The following is a 26,924-nucleotide window of genomic DNA, read 5'->3' on the forward strand; positions in this document are numbered from 1 at the left end:
GGTAAAGGGTATTGAAACTTGACCGTGATCTTATTCAAGAGGCGATAATCAATACAAGGTCTCAAGGAGCCATCCTTCTTAGCCACAAAAAAAAAACCTGCTCCCAACGGTGAAGAAGATGGCCGAATATGCCCTTTCTCCAAAGACTCCTTAACATAACTCCGCATGGCGGTATGTTCAGGCACAGACAGGTTGAAAAGTCGGCCCTTAGGAAACTTACTGCCTGGAATCAAGTCAATCGCACAATCACAGTCCCTGTGCGGTGGAAGGGAACTGGACTTGGGCTCATCGAATACATCCTGAAAATCTGACAAAAACTCTGGAATTTCAGAAGAGGAAGAAGAGGAGATTGACATCAAAGGAACATCATTATGAACCCCCTGACAACCCCAACTAGTCACAGACATAGACTTCCAATCCAACACAGGATTATGTATCTGCAACCACGGAAAACCCAGCACGATAGCATCATGCAAATTATGCAACACCAGAAATCGACAATCTTCCTGATGGGCTGGCGCCATGTGCATGGTCACCTGTGTCCAAAACTGGGGCTTATTTTTAGCCAAAGGTGTAGCATCAATCCCCCTTAAAGGAATAGGGTTCTGCAAAGGCTGCAGGGGGAAACCACAACGCCTGGCAAACTCAAAATCCATTAAGTTCAAGGCGGCGCCTGAATCCACAAACGCCATGACAGAAAATGATGACAATGAGCAGATCAAGGACACCGATAACAGAAATTTAGGTTGTACAATACTGATGGTAAATGAACTAGCGATCCTTTTTGACCGCTTAGGGCAGACTGAAACGACATGAGAAGCGTCGCCACAATAATAACACAACCTATTCTGACGTCTGAATCCTTGTCGTTCCATTCTAGACAAAATCCTATCACACTGCATTGGCTCAGGACTTTGCTCTAAGGACGACGCCACAGCGCGCACAGTTCGACGCTCCCGCAAGCGCCGATCAATCTGAATGGCCAGAGACATAGAATCACTCAGACCGGAAGGCGTGGGAAACCCCACCATAACATCTTTAACGGATTCAGAAAGACCCTTTCTGAAAATTGCCGCCAAAGCATCATCATTCCATTTAGTCAACACAGACCATTTTCTAAATTTCTGACAATACAATTCTGCCGCCTCTTGACCCTGAGACAGGGCCAACAAGGTCTTCTCCGCTTGATCCACAGAATTCGGTTCATCATATAATAATCCTAAAGCCAGAAAAAAGGAGTCTACATTAAGCAAGGCCGGATTCCCAGATTCCAGGGAAAATGCCCAATCCTGTGGATCGCCACGCAGCAGGGAGATGACGATTTTAACCTGCTGAATGGAATCACCAGAGGATCGAGGTCTCAGAGCAAATAACAGTTTACAATTGTCTTTAAAACTCAAAAATTTGGACCTGTCACCAAAAAACAAATCAGGAGTAGGAATCTTCGGCTCTAAAACAGGAGTCTGAACAATATAATCAGAAATACCCTGTACCCTAGCAGCAAGCTGGTCTACACGAGAAGCTAATTCCTGAACATCCATGCTAGCACAAGACTCCTCAGGCACCCATAGATAAAGAGGGAAGAAAAGACAAAGCAAACTGCAGAAAAAAAAATGGCTCAACACCTTTCTTCCCTTCTTCTGAGATGCATTTAACTCATTATGGTCCAGTTGTACTGTTCTGATCCGGTGACCTTGGAGCCGCATGAAACTTTCTCTGGAGTAGGTGGAAACTGTACTGACCGCAAATCCTGAACTAACACCGCAACTAGAAGTAGCCGTGGGGTGTGCCTAACAAATCCTAGACACCTCGACACAGCCGGAGGACTAAATACCCCTATAGATGGAAATAGGAATACTACTTTGCCTCAGAGCAGAACCCCAAAGGATAGGCAGCCCCCCACGAATAATGACTGTGAGTAGGAGAAGAAAAGACACACGCAGGTAGAAAACAGGATTTAGCAAAAGAGGCCACTCTAGCTAAATAGGAAAGGATAGGACAGAATACTAGGCGGTCAGTAATAAAACCCTTCCAAAAATATCCACCGCAGATAATACAAAAAATTCCACAATCTAACTAAAGACGTGGAATGAATATCTGCAACCCCAGAGAATCCAACAAGACTGAGAAAATGCTGACACAATCTAGGCTGGACAAAAAAACACAAAAGAATAGCACTGAATTATGAAGCACACAGCATGTGTGCCACAGAAAAAAACCCAGACACTTATCTTTGCTGATTTGGTAGAAAGGCAGGAGGAACAGGCAGAGGTCCAACACCTCCCAACAACAATTGACAACTGGCAAGGACTAATGAATCCTACACACCTAAATACCCCAGTCAGAACTGCAATCAGCAGATACACCTGACCAGGACTGCAACCCACGGACAACTGCATTACCACCTACTACCACCGGAGGGAACCCAAAAGCAGAATTCACAACACCTGTCTGCAGTCACCACTAGGGGGAGCTCTCTGTATACAGAGATACATGATAAGATTCTGTCTGTATTCAGGGAGCTCCCCCTAGTGGTGACTGCAGACAGAATCTTATCATGTATCTCTGTATTCAGGGAGCTCCCCCTAGTGGTGACTGCAGAGATACATGATATGATCCTGTCTGCAGTCACCACTAGGGGGAGCTCCCTGTATACAGAGATACATGATAAGACTCTGTCTGCAGTCACCACAAGGGGGAGCCTCCTGCATATGTATTTATTACAAACCTTAATGTAAGCTATATACATTTATATGCAGTGTGCTCCCCCTAGAGGTGGCTGCAAAATGAAAAAAATATACATATTTTAAGTGTTGTCATTCATTTTTTTGTTTTCAGCGTTTTTGTAAAGATAAGACACACTATGTACTTACAGAAGTGCCTGGGTGCTACATTTGTAAAGAAATCATCATAATCCATGTAAATGGATAAATCCTATTAGGGAGCTTTAATTACAATGAAATTACACTTTGGAAGGTAAGCCGGAGCGTCTGTGTACACCGGGAGCATTAATTAGTGAGTTATCTGATACTTACTGTGATGAGGAGCTGCTGGAGCGGAGTTCTCGATTGCTTTCACTTGCCGAAGATTCAGGGGCTGGATTTCTACAAACATAACATACATTTAACACTATATACAAGGGATTACGAAGCCACAGCCTATAGCCTGTATTAACTATGATGTAGGGAACACATTTTAGACGCAAAAGAATAAAAAATACACAATTGGGTCCATGAGCAACTTAACCCCTTCCCGACCCATGACGCCTATGCGGCGTCATGGAATGATCGCATCCCTGCAGATCGGGTGAAAGGGTTAATTCCTATTTTACCCGATCTGCAGGGAGAGGGGGAGTTGTACTTCAGCCTAGGGGGGGTGGCTTTGCCCCCACGTGGCTACGATCGCTCTGATTGGCTGTTGAAAGTGCAACAGCCAATCAGAGCAATTTGCAATATTTCACCTATGAAAATGGTGAAATATTGCAATCCAGCCATGGCCGATGCTGCAATAGCATCTGCCATGGCTGGAAATCATGTACTGGCCCCCCCCACCGCCCCCGATCTCCTCCCCAGTCGTCCGTTATGTGGCCCGGTCCTCTCCGTCCTCCTGCCCGCTCCCCCGTCCTCCTGCCCGCTCCCCCGTGCTCCTGTCCGCTCCCCCCGTCCTCCGATCCCCCCCCCTGTGCTCCGATCCACCCCCCCACCACCCCCTCATACTTACCGATCCTCCCGGTGTCCGGCCGTCTCCTCGCTGGGCGCCGCCATCTTGGAAAATGGCGGGCGCATGCTCAGTACGCCCGCCGAATCTGCAGGCTGGCAGATTCGTTACAGGTACATTTTGATCGCTGTGGTAGGTTCTACCACAGCGATCAAAATAAAAAAATAATAAATAAACCCCCCCCTTTATCACCCCCATAGGTAGGGACAATAATAAAATAAAGAAAATATTTTTTTTTCTTTTACCACTAGGGTTAGGGTTAGAACTAGGGGTAGGGTTAGGGGTAGGGTTACGGGTAGGGTTAGGGTTAGGGGTAGGGTTATGGCATGTGCACACAGAGCGGATCGGCCGCGGATCCGCAGCGGATCGGCCGCGGATCGGCCGCGGATCCGCAGCGGATCGGCCGCGGATCGCAGCGGATCCGCAGCGGATCGGCCGCGGATCGGCCGCGGATCGGCCGCGGATCTGCAGCGGATCGGCCGCGGATCCGCAGCGGATCGGCTGCGGATCCGCAGTGGATCCGCAGTGGATTGGCCGCGGATCCGCAGCGGATCGGCCGCGGATCCGCAGCGGATCGGCCGCGGATCCGCAGCAGATTGGCCGCGGATCTGCAGCGGATTGGCCGCGGATCCGCGGCGGATCGGCAGCGGATCCGCAGCGGATTGGCCGCGGATCTGCAGCGGATTGGCCGCGGATCCGCAGCGGATTGGCAGCGGATTGGCCGCGGATCCGCAGCGGATTGGCCGCTGCGAATTCAAAGCAGTTTTCCATCAGGTTTACAGTACCATGTACACCTAAGGAAAACCAAATCTGCTGTGCCCATGGTGCAGAAAATTCCGTGCAGAAACGCTGCATTGTATTTTCCGCAGCATGTCAATTCTTTGTGCGGATTCCGCAGCGGTTTACACCTGTTCCTCAATAGGAATCCGCAGGTGAAATCCGCACAAAAAAACACTGGAAATCTGCTGTAAATCCGCAGGCAAAACGCAGTGCCTTTTACCTGCAGATTTTTCAAAAATCGTGCGGAAAAATCTCACACGAATCCGCAACGTGGGCACATACCCTTAGGGTTAGGGTTGGAATTAGGGCTAGGGTTGGAAATAGGGTTAAGAATAGGCTTGTGGTTAGGGTTACGGATAGGGTTAGGGGTGTGTTGGGGTTACAGTTGTGGTTAGGGTTGGGATTAGGGTTACGGTTGGGATTAGGGTTAGGATTAGGGTTGGAATTAGGGTTACGGTTGTGTTGCGGTTAGGGTTGTGGTTAGGGGTGTGTTGGGGTTAGGGTTGTGATTAGGGTTATGACTACAGTTGGGATTAGGATTAGGGGTGTGTTGGGGTAAGTGTTGAAGTTAGAATTGAGGGGTTTCCACTGTTTTAGGCACATCAGGGGTCTCCAAACGCAACATGGCGCCACCATTGATTCCAGCCAATCTTGCGTTCAAAAAGTCAAATGGTGCTCCCGCCCTTCCAAGCCCCGACGTGCGCCCAAACAGTGGTTTACCCCCACATTTGGGGTACCAGCGTACTCAGGACAAACTGGGCAACAACTGTTGGGGTCCAATTTCTCCTGTTACCCTTGCAAAAATAAAAAATTACTTGCTAAAACATAATTTTTGAGGAAAGAACAATTATTTTTTATTTTCACGGCTCTGCGTTATAAACTTCTGTGAAGCACTTGGGGGTTGAAAGTGCTCACCACACATCTAGATAAGTTCCTTCGGGGGTCTAGTTTCCAAAATGGGGTCACTTGTGGGGTGTTTCTACTGTTTAGGCACATCAGGGGCTCTGCAAATGCAATGTGACGCCCGCAGACCATTCCATCAAAGTCTGCATTTCAAATGTCACTACTTCCCTTCCGAGCCCTGACGTGTGCCCAAACAGTGGTTTACCCCCACATATGGGGTATCAGCGTACTCACAACAAACTGGGCAACAAATATTGGGGTCCAAATTCTCCTGTTACCCTTGTGAAAATAAAAAATTGCTTGCTAAAACATCTTTTTTGAGGAAAGAAAAATGATTTTTTATTTTCACGGCTCTGCGTTGTAAACTTCTGTGAAGCACTTGGGGGTTGAACGTGCTCACCACACATCTAGATAAGTTCCTTGGGGGGTCTAGTTTCCAAAATGGGGTCACTTGTGGGGGGTTTCTACTGTTTAGGCATATCAGGGGCTCTGCAAACGTAACATGATGCCCGCAGACCATTCCATCAAAGTCTGCATTCCAAAACGTCACTACTTCCCTTCCGAGCCCCGGCATGTACCCAAACAGTGGTTTACCCCCACATATGGGGTATCAGCGTACTCAGGAGAAACTGGACAACAACTTTTGGGGTCCAATTTCTCCTGTTACTCTTGCAAAAATAAAAAATTCTGGGCTAAAAAAATATTTTTGAGGAAAGGAAACACATTTATTATTTTCACGGCTCTGCGTTATAAACTTCTGTGAAGCACTTGGGGGTTCAAAGTGCTCACCACACATCTAGATAAGTTCCCTTGGGGGTCTAGTTTCCAAAATGGAGTCACTTGTGGGGAGTTCCTACTGTTTAGGCACATCAGGGGCTCTGCAAATGCAACCTGATGCCCGCAGAGCATTCCATCAAAGTCTGCATTTCAAAACGTCACTACTTCCCTTCCGAACCCCGACGTGTGCCAAAACAGTGGTTTACCCCCACATATGGGGTATCAGCGTACTCAGGAGAAACTGGACAACAACTTTTGGGGTCCAATTTCTCCTGTTACTCTTGCAAAAATAAAAAAATTCTGGGCTAAAAAAATATTTTTGAGGAAAGGAAACACATTTTTTATTTTCACGGCTCTGCGTTATAAACTTCTGTGAAGCACTTGGGGGTTCAAAGTGCTCACTACACATCTAGATAAGTTCCCTTGGGGGTCTAGTTTCCAAAATGGAGTCAATTGTGGGGAGTTCCTACTGTTTAGGCACATCAGGGGCTCTGCAAACGCAACCTGACGCCCGCAGAGCATTCCATCAAAGTCTGCATTTCAAAACGTCACTACTTCCCTTCCGAACCCCGACGTGTGCCAAAACAGTGGTTTACCCCCACATATGGGGTATCATCGTACTCAGGAGAAACTGGAAAACAACTTTTGGGGTCCAATTTCTCCTATTACCCTTGGGAAAATAAAAAATTGTGGGCTAAAAAATCATTTTTGAGAAAAGAAAAATTATTTTTTATTTTCATGGCTCTGCGTTATAAACTTCTGTGAAGCACTTGGGGGTTCAAAGTGCTCACCACACATCTAGATTAGTTCCTTGGGAGGTCTAGTTTCCAAAATGGGGCCACTTGTGCGGGAGCTCCAATGTTTAGGCACACAGGGGCTCTCCAAACGCGACATGGTGTCCGCTAATGATTGGAGCTAATTTTCCATTCAAAAAGCCAAATGGCGTGCCTTCCCTTCCAAGCCCTGCCGTGCGCCCAAACAGTGGTTTACCCCCACATATGGGGTATCATCGTACTCAGGACAAACTGGACAACAACATTTGGGGTCCGATTTCTCCTATTACCCTTGGGAAAAAAAATAAATTCTGGGCTAAAAATCATTTTTGAGGAAAGAAAAATTATTTTTTTATTTTCACGGCTCTGCGTTATAAACTTCTGTGAAGCACCTGGGGGTTATAAGTGTTTACTATGCATCTAGATAAGTTCCTTGGGGGGTCTAGTTTCCAAAATGGGGTCACTTGTAGGGGAGCTCCAATGTTTAGGCACACAGGGGCTCTCCAAATGCGACATGGTGTCCGCTAACGATTGGAGCTAATTTTCCATTCAAAAAGTCAAATGGCACGCCTCCCCTTCCGAGCCTTGCCGTGCACCCAAACAGTGGTTTACCCCCACATATGAGGTATCGGCATACTCAGGAGAAATTGCCCAACAAATTTTATGATCCATTTTATCCTGTTGCCCATGTGAAAATGAAAGAATTGAGGCTAAAAGAAATTTTGTGTGAAAAAAAAGTACTTTTTCATTTTTGCGGATCAATTTGTGAAGCACCTGGGGGTTTAAAGTGCTCACTATGCCTCTAGATGAGTTCCTTGGGGGGTCTAGTTTCCAAAATGGGGTCACTTGTGGAGGAGCTCCAATGTTTAGGCACACAGGGGCTTTCCAAACGCGACATGGTGTCCGCTAACGATGGAGATAATTTTTCATTCAAAAAGTCAAATGGCGCTCCTTCCCTTCCGAGCCTTACCATGTGCCCAAACAGTGGTTTACCCCCACATGTGAGGTATTGGTGTACTCAGGAGAAATTGCCCAACAAAATTTAGGATCCATTTTATCCTGTTGCCCATGTGAAAATGAAAAAATTGAGGCTAAAATAATTTTTTCGTGAAAAAAAAGTACTTTTTCATTTTTACGGATCAATTTGTGAAGCACCTGGGGGTTTAAAGTGCTCACTATGCTTCTAGATAAGTTCCTTGGGGGGTCTAGTTTCCAAAATGGGGTCACTTGTGGGGGAGCTCCAATGTTTAGGCACACGGGGGCTCTCCAAACGCGACATGGTGTCCGCTAAAGATTGGAGCCAATTTTTCATTGAAAAAGTCAAATGGCGCTCCTTCCCTTCCGAGCCCTGCCGTGCGCCCAAACAGTGGTTTACCCCCACATATGAGGTATCAGCGTACTCAGGACAAATTGGACAACAACGGCGGTGGTCCAGTTTCTCCTTTTACCCTTGGGAAAATAAAAAATTTTTTGCTAAAATATCATTTTTGTGACTAAAAAGTTAAATGTTCATTTTTTACTTCCATGTTGCTTCTGCTGCTGTGAAACACCTGAAGGGTTAATAAACTTCTTGAATGTGGTTTTGAGCACCTTGAGGGGTGCAGTTTTTAGAATGGTGTCACTTTTGGGTATTTTCAGCCATATAGAACCCTCAAACTGACTTCAAATGTGAGATGATCCCTAAAAAAAATGGTTTTGTAAATTTTGTTGTAAAAATGAGAAATCACTGGTCAAATTTTAACCCTTATAACTTCCTAGCAAAAAAAAAATTTGTTTCCAAAATTGTGCTGATGTAAAGTAGACATGTGGGAAATGTTATTTATTAACTATTTTGTGTCACATAACTCTCTGGTTTAACAGAATAAAAATTCAAAATGTGAAAATTGCGAAATTTTCAAAATTTTTGCCAAATTTCCGTTTTTTTCACAAATAAACTCAGAAATTATCGACCTAAATTTACCACTAACATGAAGCCCAATATGTCACGAAAAAACAATCTCAGAATCTCTAGGATCCGTTGAAGCGTTCCTGAGTTATTACCTCATAAAGGGACACTGGTCAGAATTGCAAAAAACGGCAAGGTCATGAAGGGGTTAATATCAAATTGTCCAGAGACGAGACGAATGACCAAACTGATCCTGACTCCTGAGAAGTCACAAGTTATCGGAGTAACAGTTATTGCACAGGCTGAAAGAGTTGAAGGAAACAGAAGAAGAGAATGACTGGCACCAGGATGGATGGAGGCAATGGCAGAGATGAAGGTAGAAGGAGAAAAGGAGGATGGATACTATCGAAATCTAAAAAAGAAGAACAGAGAATCTAAAGAACTGCTCTTCCACCATGGAGGAGAGTCCGAGGTCAAGCTCTTGTCACCCAAAGTCTAATGAGATGGGCCAAAACTGACAACGCTTCAATCTCCGAAGACTAAAGCAGTCACATTGTCTACCTCTAAATATTGTACACCCTTAGATATTGTCTAATGTGTAACTGCACTTTCAGAAACCTTTGGGCACAAGAGAAGTCAGAAGATTTCATTGATGGCACAAATTCTCTACTCAGAAGAAAGACCAAAGTGAGATTCTCTGATGATCTGTACAACAGATTTTTTCTTTATACTTTTTGAAACACTTTTGTAAAATCATCTTTCTGCATCAAATTTGCATGAGACTTATCACATACAGCCCTGACCAGATCCTATATAACTAAGGTTCTCCATTAATTTTAACAAGTAATTAAAACTTTCATTGCAGAATATTGTAACTTTCATTGTTCTTTCTTTGAAAAGCAAAATGAAAAGGAAAGATTATTACTCAGCAATCTGCGAAGTCTTCATGAAGATTCTAAGCAAGAACTCCGACTCTTGTCCCTTGTTTTGGGTGAAGGGTAGAATGACGTAGGTCCCCGGTGGAACCATGAAAGATCTGGTAACTTCTCTGGTTCGTTCTAGTTCTGAGTTGATGACGTCTGTTGCATGCTGCCGGGAATATTTTTGTTGCGTCCCATTTTTAACGCCCTACAGGGTCATTAAACACAATTGTAAAATATTAGGAATAAGACATCACTTTAATTAAAGAAAATGGATGACATGGTGAAGTCAATATTATGTGACCGAGACCAAATGCAAAAAATGTGGCCGCTGTTTTTGGAAATTTTAGTAGCCACTTGCCAAAATGCAGATGATGGAAACGTACACATCTTGCGTAAGAGAATGTAAAAGTAGAAAATCAATATTTCCCTTTGCCAAATTGCATCCTGGTTCTGATTGGGAAATTCCTTCTATTTATTTATTCATGAACGATAATTTCATCCATGTAAAATATCTTTCCATGGCTGTATGACCTAATTGACGCAGCCTTAAACCCACCCAGGTGTGTAGTTATTGGGGCTACTGAAGTAGCAGTTGCACCAGGCAATGGTGCCTCAAGGTGTGGCCAAGGTCACATAACACAACACTTGGTAGATAGAATGCTCCTCTGCAGAATTTGCAGTTACCTCTTTCTACAATGATCAGTATCTGACATATACCACAATGCCCTTTTTCTAGGAAACATTTCACAGCTGACGAATATTTCCTGGACTTTCTTGCTGTACAGTGATCATCTCCATATGGGTAATTGTTATCGATGGTGCTCAGCTGTGAATCATTAACAAAACAGCTGCGGCCAATCAAGAAATAAACAGATTGCCGGAGGGCAAAAGGCTGAATTGAATCCAGTATACATAAAAAAGCACATTGTTCCCCTTATTAATTGCCCCCTACCAAATACCACTCATGAATTAGATGACATGACATCCAGTATAGATCAGGTCATATCATAAGGGACGGTATATCAGAGGCATTCAATACCCCTTACCCGGATTAGCTAATCGGTTCTTTATCTTGTGGTCAGTTAGCATGATCATTTCTATGTAATCTTGATACAAAGGAACAAATCTTCTGGAGTTAGAATTTGCCAGATAAGCCGAATTTTTCAAGGAAATTCGTTTTGCTCTGAGTCGATTTGCCAACAATTAAAAGGACTCAAAAGTTTCCAAATGCCATGAAAAGACGTGTATGGGTGATTGAAATGCAGAACTGATATAACTACACTGATCAGACAACCAGCTTCATCCCTAAACCTGCCTCACAGTCACAGTAACCCTACTGCCTCACAGTCACAGTGACTCTCCTGCCTCACAGTCACAGTGACTCTCCTGCCTCACAGACACAGTGACTCTCCTGCCTCACAGACACAGTGACTCTCCTGCCTCACAGATACAGTGACTCTCCTGCCTCACAGATACAGTGACTCTCCTGCCTCACAGACACAGTGACTTTCCTGCCTCACAAACACAGTGACTCCTGCCTCATAGGCACAGTGATTCTAATGCCTCACAGGCACAGTGACCCTCATGCCTCACAGATACAGTGACTCTCCTGCCTCACAGACACAGTGACTCTCCTGCCTCACAGATACAGTGACTCTCCTGCCTCACAGGCACAGTGACCCTCCTGCCTCACAGATACAGTGACTCTCCTGCCTCACAGACACAATGACTCTCCTGCGACTCTCCTGCCTCACAGGCACAGTGACCCTCATGCCTCACAGATACAGTGACTCTCCTGCCTCACAGACACAATGACTCTCCTGCCTCACAGACACAGTGACTCTCCTGCCTCACAGGCACAGTGACTCTCCTGCCTCACAGATACAGTGACTCTCCTGCCTCACAGACACAGTGACCCTCATACCTCGCAGACACAGTGACTCTCCTGCCTCACAGACACAGTGACTCTCCTGCCTCACAGATACAGTGACTCTCCTGCCTCACAGACACAGTGACTCTCCTGCCTCACAGGCACAGTGACTCCTTCCTCACAGATACAGTGACTCTCCTGCCTCACAGGCACAGTGACTCTCCTGCCTCACAGGCACAGTGACTCTCCTGCCTCACAGACACAGTAACTCTCCTGCCTCACAGGCACAGTGACTCTCCTGCCTCACAGGCACAGTGACTCTCCTGCCTCACAGATACAGTGACTCTCCTGCCTCACAGACACAGTGACTCTCCTGCCTCACAGGCACAGTGACTCCTTCCTCACAGATACAGTGACTCTCCTGCCTCACAGGCACAGTGACTCTCCTGCCTCACAGGCACAGTGACTCTCCTGCCTCACAGACACAGTAACTCTCCTGCCTCACAGGCACAGTGACTCTCCTGCCTCACAGGCACAGTGACTCTCCTGCCTCACAGACACAGTAACTCTCCTGCCTCACAGACACAGTAACTCTCCTGCCTCACAGACACAGTAACTCTCCTGCCTCACAGGCACAGTGACTCTCCTGCCTCACAGGCACAGTGACTCTCCTGCCTCACAGACACAGTAACTCTCCTGCCTCACAGACACAGTAACTCTCTTGCCTCACAGGCACAGTGACTCTCCTGCCTCACAGGGACAGTGACTCTCCTGCCTCACAGACACTGTGACTCTCCTGCCTCACAGGCACAGTGACTCTCCTGCCTCACAGACACAGTAACTCTCATGCCTCACAGGCACAGTGACTCTCCAGCCTCACAGGCACAGTGACTCTCCAGCCTCACAGGCACAGTGACTCTCCAGCTTCACAGGCACAGTGACTCTCCTGCCTCACAGGCACAGTGACTCTCCTGCCTCACAGGCACAGTGACTCTCCTGCCTCACAGGCACAGTGACCCTCATGCCTCACAGATACAGTGACTCTCCTGCCTCACAGACACAGTGACTCTCCTGCCTCACAGATACAGTGACTCTCTTGCCTCACAGGCACAGTGACTCTCCTGCCTCACAGATACAGTGACTCTCCTGCCTCACAGATACAGTGACTCTCCTGCCTCACAGATACAGTGACTCTCCTGCCTCACAGTCACAGTGACCCTCATGCCTCACAGATACAGTGACTCTCCTGCCTCACAGACACAGTGACTCTCCTGCCTCACAGATACAGTGACTTCAGCCTCAAAGACACAGTAACTCTCCTGCCTCACAGGCACAGTGACTCTCCTGCCTCACAGACACAGTGACTTTCCTGCCTCACAAACACAGTGACTCCTGCCTCATAGGCACAGTGATTCTAATGCCTCACAGGCACAGTGACTCTCCTGCCTCACAGACACAGTGACTCTCCTGCCTCACAGATACAGTGACTCCCCTGCCTCACAGGCACAGTGACTCTCCTGCCTCACAGGCACAGTGACTCTCCTGCCTCACAGACACAGTGACTCGCATGCCTCACAGACACAGTGACTCTCCTGCCTCACAGACACAGTGACTTTCCTGCCTCACAAACACAGTGACTCCTGCCTCATAGGCACAGTGATTCTAATGCCTCACAGGCACAGTGACTCTCCTGCCTCACTGACACAGTGACTCTCCTGCCTCACAGATACAGTGACTCTCCTGCCTTGCAGGCACAGTGACTCTCCTGCCTCACAGGCACAGTGACTCTCCTGCCTCACAGACACAGTGACATTCCTGCCTCACAAACACAGTGACTCCTGCCTCACAGGCACAGTGACTCTAATGCCTCACTGGCACAGTGACTCTCCTGCCTCACAGACACAGTGACTCTCCTGCCTCACAGACACAGTGACTCTCCTGCCTCACAGACACAGTGATTTTTCTGCCTCACAAACACAGTGACTCCTGCCTCACAGGCACAGTGACTCTCCTGCCTCACAGGCAGTGACTCTCCTACCTCACAAACACAGTGACTTTCCTTCCTCACAGACAGTGACTCTCCTATCTATTTTCCTGTCAATTAAATTTTCATAATTCTTTTGTCCTCACACACTAATCTTCTTCACTGTTGTACTGCCACACTCTATCTGCTCAGTTTCTTCAGTGTTTTATGGCTTTCATTCCTTATTGGTATGGCTAAGCTGTGATGTCTTCTCTCTATTCAGATTCATTATAAAGCAGCTGCTGCATTCTCTGCATTGGCTTTTATACAAGCTATAATAGTCCCTAATGATTGTCTGTACTATACCATGTGATGTGAAAGCTGCAGCACTCCTGGAGTTTTAGCTGATTGGATAGGGTCCAACCCCATAAATGTAGCAACACTGAAAGAATACAGCACTTTAGCAGCAAGGCATTATGGGAAAGCCCAGCCATGTCCTTCACCCTGGTGACCCTCACTTCTCTGGCTGATGCAAGCTTTTACAAAATATAAAATAATAGCAGCCATTTGGGACAATTCAATTGAAGTGAATCGCATATTGTTCGTATTCATCGAGTTCAGCAAATTTTGAAATATTCTGCACAAATTTGATTTGCATCCGATCGATTCATGACTAGTGTTGAGCATTCCGATACTGCAAGTATCGGGTATCGGCCGATACTTGCTGTATCGGAATTTCCGATACCGAGATCCGATACTTTTGTGGTATCGGGTATCGGGTATCGCAACAACATTAATGTAATAATGTGTAAAAAAGAGAATTAAAATAAAAAATATCGCTATACTCACCTGTCCGACGCAGCCTGGACCTCAGCGAGGGAATCGGCAGCGTTGTTTGTTTAAATTTCGCGCTTTTACTTGGTTACGTGAAGTCCCGGCTTGTGATTGGTCAGGGCGGCCATGTTGCCGGGACGCGGACCAATCACAGCAAGCCGTGACGAAATTACGTCACGGCTTGCTGTGATTGGTCCGCGTCCCGGCAACATGGCCGCCATTAACCAATCACAAGCCGTGACGTCACGGGAGGCTGGACATGCGCGTATTTTGAAAAGCGCGCGTGTCCAGCCTCCAGTGACGTCCCGGCAACATGGCCGCCATTAACCAATCACAAGCCGTGACGTCACGGGAGGCTGGACATGCGCGTATTTTGAAAAGCGCGCGTGTCCAGCCTCCAGTGATGTCCCGGCAACATGGCCGCCATTAACCAATCACAAGCCGGGACGTCACTGGAGGCTGGACACGCGCGCTTTTCAAAATACGCGCATGTCCAGCCTCCCGTGACGTCACGGCTTGTGATTGGTTAATGGCGGCCATGTTGCCGGGACGCGGACCAATCACAGCAAGCCGTGACGTAATTTCGTCACGGCTTGCTGTGATTGGTCCGCGTCCCGGCAACATGGCCGCCCTGACCAATCACAAGCCGGGACTTCACGTAACCAAGTAAAAGCGCGAATTTTAAACAAACAACGCTGCCGGTTCCCTCGCTGAGGTCCCGGCTGCGTCGGACAGGTGAGTATAGCGATATTTTTTATTTTAATTCTTTATTTTACACATTAATATGGTTCCCAGGGCCTGAAGGAGAGTTTCCTCTCCTTCAGACCCTGGGAACCATCAGGAATACTGTCCGATTGACTTGTATTGGTATCGGGTATCGGTATCGGATTGGATCCGATACTTTGCCGGTATCGGCCGATACTTTCCGATACCGATACTTTCAAGTATCGGACGGTATCGCTCAACACTATTCATGACTTTACTCCATGGAGGGTGGATAGATTGGACCATGCTCGGAGGATTCCTCCACTAGTACTATGTCTTGCTGTCGTACAAGCTATGGATATGACTGTATAAAGAATAGAAGAATAGGGATTGTACAGATTCATCTTCCAACCAAACATCCCATTGGGAATCTGTGGAAGGGAATTATTTTTCTGATGATTTGTGACACATTTATAAAATAAGAGTTGCAAAAAAATTCTAAGTAAATAAATAGTTAGGATGAAAAAAAGCCCTCGGTCCATCAAGTGCAACCCTTGTCCACCAATTCTACATTTCGTCACTAATTTACCTATAACCCACAATGTTCTGTGTATCAAGAAAATCATCCAGTTCTTTTTGTAAAAGCTGTTACAGTGTCTGCCATTATTGTGGTCGGTATTCCACAGTCTGCCTGCGCTAACTGTAAAGAACCCTTTCCTGTTTAGCTGCTGGAATCGCCTTTCTTCCACCTGTAATGAGTGCCCCCTGGTCCTCAGCATGGTCTTTGGAAGCAATAAGTCATGAGCCGTCCTCTGCACTGACCACACATATTTATACATATAAATGAGATCCCCTCTGAGGCGTCTTTCTCTAAGCTAAACAAACCCAACTTTTCCAACCTTTCATTATATGAGAGGCCTCCATCGCCGTAATAATCTAGTTGCCGTCTTTGAACTGACTAACTTCTGAATATCCTTTTTAAAATGTGAAGCCCCAAAACTGGATCCCGTATTCTAGATGTGGCCTCACCAGTGATTTATAAAGGGGTAATAATAATACGTTGGGATCGCTGGATTTTATTTACACATCCTAAAATCTTGTTTGCTTTTGCGGCTGCTGCCTGACATTGAGTGCTGCTGCTCAGCTTACTTGTAACCAGGAATACCAAAGAATTGCATTAACAGCTGATTGAAAAACTATTCACTCCCTTTGTATAATATTTCTATCATATTTAAAGAAGCCCTGTATTTTTTTCATTAAACATTACAACTTATAAATTAGGTAACAATGGGCTCAGTCCTATGTAAATCCACCATTCCAAAAATGTGAAGTATATAGAGCAGAGGATGTATATGCCATGACTGAGAACTTCAGGCAAACTTGAATAACTGAGCTTGTTTTTTTTTCGAAACGTCTAAAAAATACTTCATCTTCTGATTCTGCCGTCATGTACTAATATAATAACAGGGACATGTAAACCGCTGCAGCCAATCACCAGATGAGTGGTTGTTTAAAGTGTATTAAGAGGGACCAGGAAGTAGAGACAACCAATGTCCCAAAAAGGTGAGCTCTGGGGGATCCCATGACTCGAGCATTTCTAACAAACAAACATATAAACACAGATATGACAAATAAGTTAAACCTTATCGGACGGCAAAACCCCTGCTCAAATAGCAAGACATGTGGAAGGGGCACAGCAGGGGGAACAAATACTACAAATAGAATAATTCTAACAGATCAAATCATCCAAAATTGTGGAAAATGTCTAGTTCTTCTGTGTTCTAGTCTTCTTCTAAATGATTTTATATTTTCATAGGACAGGACGTCCCAATGGGTCCACCTTGTTGCGGTGGGATGGCTTTTATGCTTTTTTGAACAAAATAGTGTAAATGTTAACCAAGTCCCCTATGTTATTTACATGTACTATTACTATTTACTTCTTTACTTACTACAGGGAATAAGCTCATTTTGATTTTTTTTTCTTGGGTTTTATCTGAGAGATGGATACAGTGTAAACATGAACCTACATATTACACATATACCAACTTATGATGTGGCCAATTTCTTTGGTTTTACTGTCTTCATATATCTGAATGAAAATTAAAATACAATACATGTCTTACCTTGGCCCCAACCTATAAGAAAAAGACAAAAGCAAAAAATAAATTACTCCTCTCTCTAATGTACAATATATGTACACGTTACAGATCAAATAAGTGTAATACAAATCTCCAACTTATTGTAGTTATATTCCTGAAAATTGGGACAGTATTATAGTAGTTATATTCTTGTACATAGAGGCAGTATTATAGTAGTTATATTATTGTACATAGGAGCAGTATTATAGTAGGAAAAGCAGAAGTCCAGCGTGGGTGATGTCCATAAAAAATACCTTTTATTCCATTTTTGTTAAAAAGCACATAAATCCAAAGTCCATCTTCATATCCATAGACACAAAAACGGGTGATTCATACCAGTGACAGTCACAGGCTTAAAGTGCATTAAAATCAAACGCGTTTCAACGGTCGTGCCGCCTTACTCATTGTGAGTACTCACAATGAGTAAGGCGGCACGACCGTTGAAACGCGTTTGATTTTAATGCACTTTAAGCCTGTGACTGTCACTGGTATGAATCACCCGTTTTTGTGTCTATGGATATGAAGATGGACTTTGGATTTATGTGCTTTTTAACAAAAATGGAATAAAAGGTATTTTTTATGGACATCACCCACGCTGGACTTCTGCTTTTCCTTCGTACTACTTGCAGCACTGCATGATCCGTGCGCTGGGACTGAGAGGAGGTGAGCTGATCTTCGTTGCTTTTTCTTTTCCAGTATTATAGTAGTTATATTCTTGTACATAGGAGCAGTATTATAGTAGTTATATTCTTGCACATAGGAGCAGTATTATAGTAGTTATATTCTTGTACATAGGAGCAGTATTATAGTAGTTATATTCTTGTATATAGGGGCAGTATTATAGTAGTTATATTCTTGTACATAGGGGCAGTATTATAGTAGTTATATTCTTGTACATAGGAGCAGTATTATAGTAGTTATATTCTTGTACATAGAGGCAGTATTATAGTAGTTACATTCTTGTACATAGGGGCAGTATTATAGTAGTTATATTCTTGTACATAGGGGCAGTATTATAGTAGTTATATTCTTGTACATAGGGACAGTATTATAGTAGTTATATTCTTGTACATAGGGCACAGTAAAATTCTTGCACAGTGGGCATAGTGCATGGCTGCCCACTCTCCCCAGTCCCACAAGCTCGCTGCCTCGGGGTAATCCTTGACGCTGATCTCTTCTTCAAACCACATATCCAAGCCCTTTCCACTTCCTGCCGACTTCAACTCAAAAATATTTCACGGATCCGTACATTCCTCAACCAAGAATCTGCAAAAACCCTAGTCCATGCCCTCATCATCTCTCGCCTTGACTACTGCAGCCTCCTGCTCTGTGGCCTCCCCTCTAACACTCTTGCACCACTCCAATCTATTCTAAACTCTGCTGCCCGACTAATCCACCTGTCCCCCCGCTATTCCCCGGCCTCTCCCCTCTGTCAATCCCTTCACTGGCTCCCCATTGTCCAGAGACTCCAGTACAAAACCCTTACTGTGACATACAAAGCCATCCACAACCTGTCTCCTCCTTACATCTGTGACCTCGTCTCCCAGTACTTACCTACACGCAACCTCCGATCCTCACAAGATCTCCTTCTCTACTCTCCTCTTATCTCCTCTTCCCACAATCGTATACAAGATTTCTCTCGCGTATCACCCCTACTCTGGAACCCTCTACCACAACACATCAGACTCTCGCCTACCATCGAAACCTTCAAAAAGAGCCTGAAGACCCACCTCTTCCGACAAGCCTACAACCTGCAGTAACCACCGATCGACGAAACCGCTGCATGACCAGCTCTATCCTCACCTACTGTATCCTCACCTATCCCTTGTAGATTGTGAGCCCTCGCGGGCAGGGTCCTCTCTCCTCCTGCACCAGTTATGACTTGTATTGTTTAAGATTATTGTACTTGTTTTTATTATGTATACCGCTCCTCACATGTAAAGCGCCATGGAATAAATGGCGCTATAACAATAAATAATAATAATAATAGGGGCAGTATTATAGTAGTTATATTCTTGTACATAGGAGCAGTATTATAGTAGTTATATTCTTGTACATAGGGGCAGTGTTATAGTAGTTATATTCTTGTACATAGGGGCAGTATTATACTAGATATATTCATGTACATAGGAGCAGTATTATAGTAGTTATATTCTTGTACATAGGAGCAGTATTATAGTAGTTATATTCTTGTACATAGGGGCAGTGTTATAGTAGTTATATTCTTGTACATAGGAGCAGTATTATAGTAGTTATATTCTTGTACATAGGAGCAGTATTTGTTATGATCCTTAGTGGCTGAGGATCACAGAATAGACTAGCTAAGTTACTGAACATAGAACGAGCTCTAGGGAGGTGGTAACTGGACTGACCGCAACCTGATCCTAACAAACACACTGAAGGTAGCCGGTGAACGTGCCTAAATTCCTGGACGTCTCGACGCAGCCTGAGAAACTTGCTACCCCTATAGAGAAAATAAGACCTCACATGCCTCAGAGAAATGACCCCAAAGATATAGGAAGCCCCCAACAAATAATAACGGTGAGGTAAGGGGAAAATACAAAACGTAGAAATGAAAACAGATTCAGCAAATGAGGCCCACTAATACTAGATAGCAGAAGACAGGCAGGGAACTGTGCGGTCAGTAAAAAACCCTATACAAAATATCCACGCTGAGAATTCAAGAACCCCCACACCAACTAACGGTGTGAGGGGAGAAACTCAGCCCCCTAGAGCTACCAGGAAGCAAGGAAATCACATATTAGCAAGCTGGACAAGGACAAGTAAATAGTAAATAACCAAAAAACATATTGAACACTGATGAGCAAAAAATAACCAAACAGAAAACTTAGCTTCTCTTGAAGAGACTGATAGCAAAGGAATTCAGGAGAGATCAAAATAGCACTGAATACATCGACAGCAGGCAAACACTGAAAGTCCAGGTGAGCTAAATAGGAAAACAGCTAACAGATAACGAGACAGCTGATCCAGCCTCAGACCTGCAGAATGACACAAAGAGTCACCAGAGGGAGCCCAAAGACAGCACTCACACAGTACCACTTGTGACCACAAGAGGGAGCCCAAAAATAGAGTTCACAACAAGTATTATAGTAAAAATCAACAAACAGGTGCTGCGCTAGCAGGAGGAACTGTGACTAGGAATACATCTCAGTCACCTACCTCACTGTTATGAACTGACGTGTACACTTGGGACAATGGGCTGCTGCAGACCGTCCTCTGCTATCTTAGAAGACCTGTGATTAGAACAGTGCAGCCACGCAAGCAATGTGCCAAGGTGCTTGCAGCTGAAGGTTCGGGCCAATACATAGCGCCAGTGTGTTACTTTACAGTGTTAAGTATTAGAGTAGTTATATTCTTGTACATAGGAGCAGTATTATAGTAGTTATATTCTTGTACATAGGAGCAGTATTATAGTAGCTATATTCTTGTACATAGAAATAGTATTTTTGTAGTTATTATTGGGGTAGTTCTCTTTGGGTAGTGGTAGCCTCAGATTTAAAAACTACTGTAAGTCAGAAAATTGTTCAGAGCAGTGATCACTGTTTTTCTCTTGGACTTTTATTCATACCTTACAGAATGCAAATCCAATAGGTAACCATGGAGGATCGTATTTCCTTTCATTGCTGATACTTTGCATTAGAGCCACGGTCACGTTGTATCCCTTCTTTGTTCCTTGGGACTCAGGAACAGTGATCATGTATTGGGGATTTTTCCACATATCATCTGAATAGAAAAGAAACACATTTAATTTCCCATAGATACAACATGAGAAAAGGACTGAGCTCACTGTAAAAAAAAGTGTATTGGTAAAAAAAAATTATATATACAATATATATATATATATATATATATATATATATATATATATATATATATAATTAACGGGGATCACATTGGATCCCCATTGATCATCGGAAAGAGGGCTCATCCCTGCCCTGCATACACGCTCTTGCCCTCCTCTGCTGTTATTATCTTTCAATAGTCACTCGTTTCTGATTTTAAGTCATCCAGGAAAATCCTTGAAAGTTCCTATTAAGTGGAATTGGTGTAGGTTATACAGTGAAATAATGTGCGACAAACCTATAGTGCCGCATCCACCAGCAGTGCTGCCCCGCACCCACTGGTTGTAGTAGCTGGTGGTCTCCCAGATATACTGGGGGTTTCCAAAATCCAAGAAAGTTGGTGTGTGGTTACAGATATTCACTTGGACAAAGTATTTCATGAAATCTTGGCAGGACATCCTAAGGAAAGAAGGGAAATTAACAAAAGTTTAAACAGATGATACACGTTACATCTACATCAGTCTATGTAATGGGTGGGAGAGTAAAACACAGCTGAGCTATGTGTCATCTTTAGCAGCCTCCATCTCAGGGCATTCATTGTGGGAGGCTGTGGGATACAGCACACCTCACAGGAGCTGCAAGAAGTGTTTGTAATGACACATAGCTATGCTTTACTCCCCTTCTTCCACACTATCGGCCAGAAGATCAATGCTCCTAGAGGTGTTCGGAATAGCACACAGCTCTGCTGTACTCTACACAGTAGTCGCAGAGATCATGGTGGAGAGCAGGGCTGTGTGTCATTACAGATCTCACGCAGAGATCCTTCTCTGGGGGAGTGTTCATTATGTATGACGCCTCCTGCTTATGATTGGTCAATGTGATGTAGGGGAACAAGTACACACCCTCAAAGAGACAAATCAGTGATAATGCCCAGCTGGACTTATCATACATGAAAATCTAAACTTTACAAGTTAATCTCCTCCCTATAGAGAAGAAAAATAAAATAATATCTAATGGCATTTTATTCAGCTCTGTAGCCGCTTTTCCAATGATGTGGCTAGTTTAATATCCCCAATCTGGTGAAAGGTCCTCTTTAGCAAGAAAGGGTCAGTCCACGACAGAGTCCCTTTAATTCTGCGAGTGTTACATGATGTAAACAAAAACATTATTAACCATTATTAATCCTAAGTCTATGTTTGAGTAATTAACATACCAAAATTCTCCATCATTCCTGTCAATGCTCAATTTCTTCCTTATCTCTGGCCGGACTCTGTCCCATTCAGGTGCTCTGGAAGAGACAATTATTTTATGTGCAGAAGGAAACAAGGTAGTTTTATTTCAAGGCTATTTTTGGTTTTACCAAATTTGACCACAAGGTGGTTCACGCGTACTTTATTGATGTTCGGCACTTTAGCACACCAAGAGGTCAGCTGTGGAATTGCTAGTGCTACACATAATTTGTATTACAAGAAAATGTATGCATTAACAAAAGTCTCAAAATAAATGATTAACACTACAGGTGTTGCAGTGCTTGAATCTATTAGATGTTGGAAAATTGAATTTGTCATGACACTCATCACGCAATGTTCTTATAAAGTTAGCTGCATCTGCAGGACCATGCCTGACCACTGGGTGTGCTGTAATGAGAAAACTTCAATTCAGGCACATGTTATGCAAAATTGTACAGTGCCAATCAGTGTTTTATCGGCAGGAGATTATCACTACCGGACAACTGGCCTCATCCATACCATGCTCTTGGCACTGATTAGCAGCTATCTCCTTCTATACAATGTACACAGAAAACAGATTATACACTGCTCAACAAGTGAGCAGAGAAAATTGTGATTCTATCAAAACTACTGCACCCAGTAACCTAAGTGACACATATCGGGAATCAGGGTCTCTGTCCCTACCTCATGCTGGTGTCAGATATACAGAAAACCCTACTGACAGATTCCCTTTACACCTCATGAAATTGTCCAATTATCTCCAGTGTAGAATGACCCCATGCATTGTGGGGTGGTGTTTACCCATCGCTCCAGCGTCCGTTCCATTCTCCTTGCCCCCAAGGATTCCAAACACGAACAATGTCTTCTAACCTGTTGTTATATTCAATCTGTGGGGAAATAAATGACATTTTTCTATCAGTTTTAGTAATGTTCCCTCTCCATAGTAGGTGGTTTGATATCACATACAGGCGGCACTCCAGTTTCACTGCACTGTCGGCTGGAGTTAGCAGGTTGTCCTAAATATAATGGCGTGTAGAGAAGGAGCGCATACTGGGCACCTAGATCCTGAATAGTCATATGTGACACTGATGGTGTACCATGAGTCGCCAATGGAGGAAAAAAAGGGGGTGAAGGAACTGGATTATTTATTATTATACATTTTTATAGCGCCATTTATTCCATGGTGCTTTACATGTGAAAAGGGGCAAATATAGACAAATAAAATAAACATGAGCAATACAAGTCACACACAAGTACAGGAGGAGAGAGGACCCTGCCCGCGAGGGCTCACAGTCTGCAGGGGATGGGTGAGGATACAATAGGTGAGGGTAGAGCTGGTTCAGTAGGTTGAGGATCACTGCAGGCTGTAGGCTTGTCAGAAGAGGTGGGTCTTCAGGTTCTTTTTGAAGGTTTCTGTGGTAGGCGAGAGTCTGATGTGTTGGGGTAGAGAGTTCCAGAGTATGTGGAAGCACGGGAGAAATCTTGGATGCGGTTGTGGGAAGACGAATAAGAGGGGCGTAGAGAAGGTTGGATAGAGACAGGTTGTGGATGGCTTTGTATGTCGTTGTAAGGGTTTTGAACTGGAGTCTCTGGATGATTGTACATAGGGGCAGTATTATAGTAATATTCTTGTACATAGGGGGCAGTATTATAGTAGTTATATTCTTGTACATAGGAGCAGTATTATAGTAAAGAAAAAGCAACGAAGATCAGCTCACCTCCTCTCAGTCCCAGCGCACGGATCATGCAGTGCTGCAAGTAGTACGAAGGAAAAGCAGAAGTCCAGCGTGGGTGATGTCCATAAAAAATACCTTTTATTCCATTTTTGTTAAAAGCACATAAATCCAAAGTCCATCTTCATATCCATAGACACAAAAACGGGTGATTCATACCAGTGACAGTCACAGGCTTAAAGTGCATTAAAATCAAACGCGCTTCAACGGTCTTGCCGCCTTACTCATTGTGAGTAAGGCGGCAAGACCGTTGAAGCGCGTTTGATTTTAATGCACTTTAAGCCTGTGACTGTCACTGGTATGAATCACCCGTTTTTGTGTCTATGGATATGAAGATGGACTTTGGATTTATGTGCTTTTAACAAAAATGGAATAAAAGGTATTTTTTATGGACATCACCCACGCTGGACTTCTGCTTTTCCTCAGTATTATAGTAGTTATATTCTTGTACATAGGGGCAGTATTATAGTAGTTATATTCTTGTATATAGGGAAAGTATTATAGTAGTTATATTCTTGTACATAGGGGCAGTATTATAGTAGTTATATTCTTGTACATAGGAGCAGTATTATAGTAGTTATATTCTTGTACATAGGAGCAGTATTATAGTAGTTATATTCTTGCACATAGTGGCAGTATTATAGTAGTATCTTTTTTATAGTTTCTCAGTTTAGCATACACCCTCATTACATTTTTATAGGCTTTTTTAAAACCAAGTTACTTGCTGTTGTCATACTTGCACTGATATTTTTCCAATGTATTATTGTTCCAGCTTGTTATGTTAGTAAAACTATTTTTGGTGATTTGTTATTGTTATTAGAACAACTTGCGGTTTAGCAACTGTAATTGGCAGTGAATTAAATTAAGTTGCTAAAAAAATTAAGAACCAATGAAATGTCCTTAATTGCGCAATGAAAAATTGGAAAACTGCAATGTTTCACTGTTAGGCCACGTTCACACGTTCAGTATTTGTTCAGTATTTTCCATCAGTATTTGTAGCCAAAACCAGGCGTAGGTGATAAATACAGAAGTGGTGCATATGTTTCTATTATACTTTTCCTCTGATTGTCCCACTCCTGATTTTGGCTTTCAAATATTGATGTAAAATACTGACCAAATACTGACTGTATGAATGTGGCCTTAGGCATCTGAACCTGCAGATCCACAGTCTGAGGATTCTCTGCTGATAGATACTTTAGGCCCTTTTTTGTTTCTTAACATATTCTTCTTATACAGGGAATCTGTTAGCTGGACTTTACCTTCAAACTATTTATGCTGATGCAGCCCTTTCAAAAACAAAGTCCAGCAATACTTTTACATGGCCGATCCATTTCTCATTACTGAGAAATCAGAGTTTGAACTGATATGTAAATGACGCTAAAGAGCTATGGTAGATCTGAAGCCTCTGTCACTCCAGCTCTATCCCCCGCAAACCTAAACCTCCTCCTGCTTCTTCACTGACAGCCTCTATGCTGTGTGAGCAAAATTTTCCATTGTGTTCTCAAGACCTCTAGCTTTGCACTGAAGAGGGGAAAACATCCTGAAACACGTGTCAGGGATTAGTGGATTTATATGTAGAAGTATTTTTATGCCTGAGGAAAATTCCTGAGTTTGGAATCAAAACGCGTTGCAATTTTATCCTGCTAAAGCATTGCGTTCTACATCCTCGCCTTGCTCATGACGGAGCACCGCTCTCGGATGCCCACTGCAGTCAGTGTTGGCTACATATGATTCTGTATTAATACATTGTCTACTGTCATGATCTCTGCAGGCAGAGATCATAGCAAGCCTATAGAGGGACAAGCTCTCGGAAGATGGAACTATACTGACCATGAACTAAGCCTGCCGCGCAACTAGAAATAGCCAGGTAGCATTTCCTATTTATAGCTAGATGCCCAGCTCTGGCCTAAGACCTAAATAGCTAGCAGAGGGAAATATAAGACCTGGCTCACCTCTAGAGAAATATTCCAAAGAAGACAGTAGCCCCCCACATATAATGACGGTGAGTTCAGATGAAACAACAAACGCAGCAGGAAAATAGTCTTAGCAAATTTGAGGTCCGCTTACTAGATAGCAGAAGACAGATAGTATACTTTCATGGTCAGCAGAAAAATACTAACAAAACACCATCCAGAGATTACCTTAAACTCTGGCATTAACTCATAACGCCAGAGTAGCAATCCCTGATCGACGAGAGCTTTCCAGACACAGTAACAAAACTTCAGCTGCGAACTGGAACAAATAGGCAAAACAAAACATGGACAAAAGTCCAACTTATCAGTAGTTGTCTAGAAGCAGGAACAAGCACTGAGAGGCATCAGATAACATTGTTGACCGGCAAGAAACCACCAGAGAAATGAGCTTAAATAGCGACACCCACTACTGATGGAATCAGGTGAAACAGGAAAGAGGATGACAAGTCCAATTCCACAAGCGGCCACCGGGGGAGCCCAGAATCCAAATTCACAACAGTACCCCCCCCTCAAGGAGGGGGCACCGAACCCTCACCAGATCCACCAGGGCGACCAGGATGAGCCCTATGGAAGGCACGAACAAGATCAGAAGCATGAACATCAGATGCATTGACCCAAGAATTATCCTCCTGGCCGTAACCCTTCCAGTTGACCAGATACTGGAGTTTCCGTCTGGAAACACGAGAGTCCAAAATTTTCTCCACAACGTACTCCAACTCACCCTCAACCAACACCGGAGCAGGAGGCTCAAGAGAAGGTACAACAGGTACCTCATACCTGCGCAATAACGACCGATGAAAAACGTTATGAATGGAAAAGGACGCAGGGAGGTCCAAACGGAAAGAAACAGGATTAAGAATCTCCAATATTCTATAAGGGCCGATGAACCGAGGTTTAAACTTAGGAGAAGAGACCCTC

General features: G+C 44.1%; 1 protein-coding gene across 2 annotated transcripts in view; it reads right to left on the bottom strand.

Moving 5' to 3' along the window:
• The window catches only part of LOC143804232 (calpain-13-like), a 191,502-nt gene that overhangs the window by 73,771 nt on the left and 90,807 nt on the right, over positions 1–26,924 (bottom strand). For both annotated transcript variants that reach the window (XM_077282129.1, XM_077282128.1), the window contains 7 exons: positions 23,102–23,187; positions 22,285–22,359; positions 21,370–21,530; positions 20,858–21,012; positions 17,254–17,265; positions 9,761–9,963; positions 3,036–3,104 (listed from right to left, as the gene is read on the bottom strand). In XM_077282129.1, the coding sequence (XP_077138244.1) occupies positions 3,036–3,104; positions 9,761–9,963; positions 17,254–17,265; positions 20,858–21,012; positions 21,370–21,530; positions 22,285–22,359; positions 23,102–23,187 (761 nt within the window). The remainder of the gene's footprint in view (positions 1–3,035; positions 3,105–9,760; positions 9,964–17,253; positions 17,266–20,857; positions 21,013–21,369; positions 21,531–22,284; positions 22,360–23,101; positions 23,188–26,924) is intronic.

The sequence above is a fragment of the Ranitomeya variabilis genome, chromosome 2 (assembly GCF_051348905.1).
Source record: "Ranitomeya variabilis isolate aRanVar5 chromosome 2, aRanVar5.hap1, whole genome shotgun sequence".
In the NCBI taxonomy this organism is placed as follows: domain Eukaryota; kingdom Metazoa; phylum Chordata; class Amphibia; order Anura; family Dendrobatidae; genus Ranitomeya; species Ranitomeya variabilis.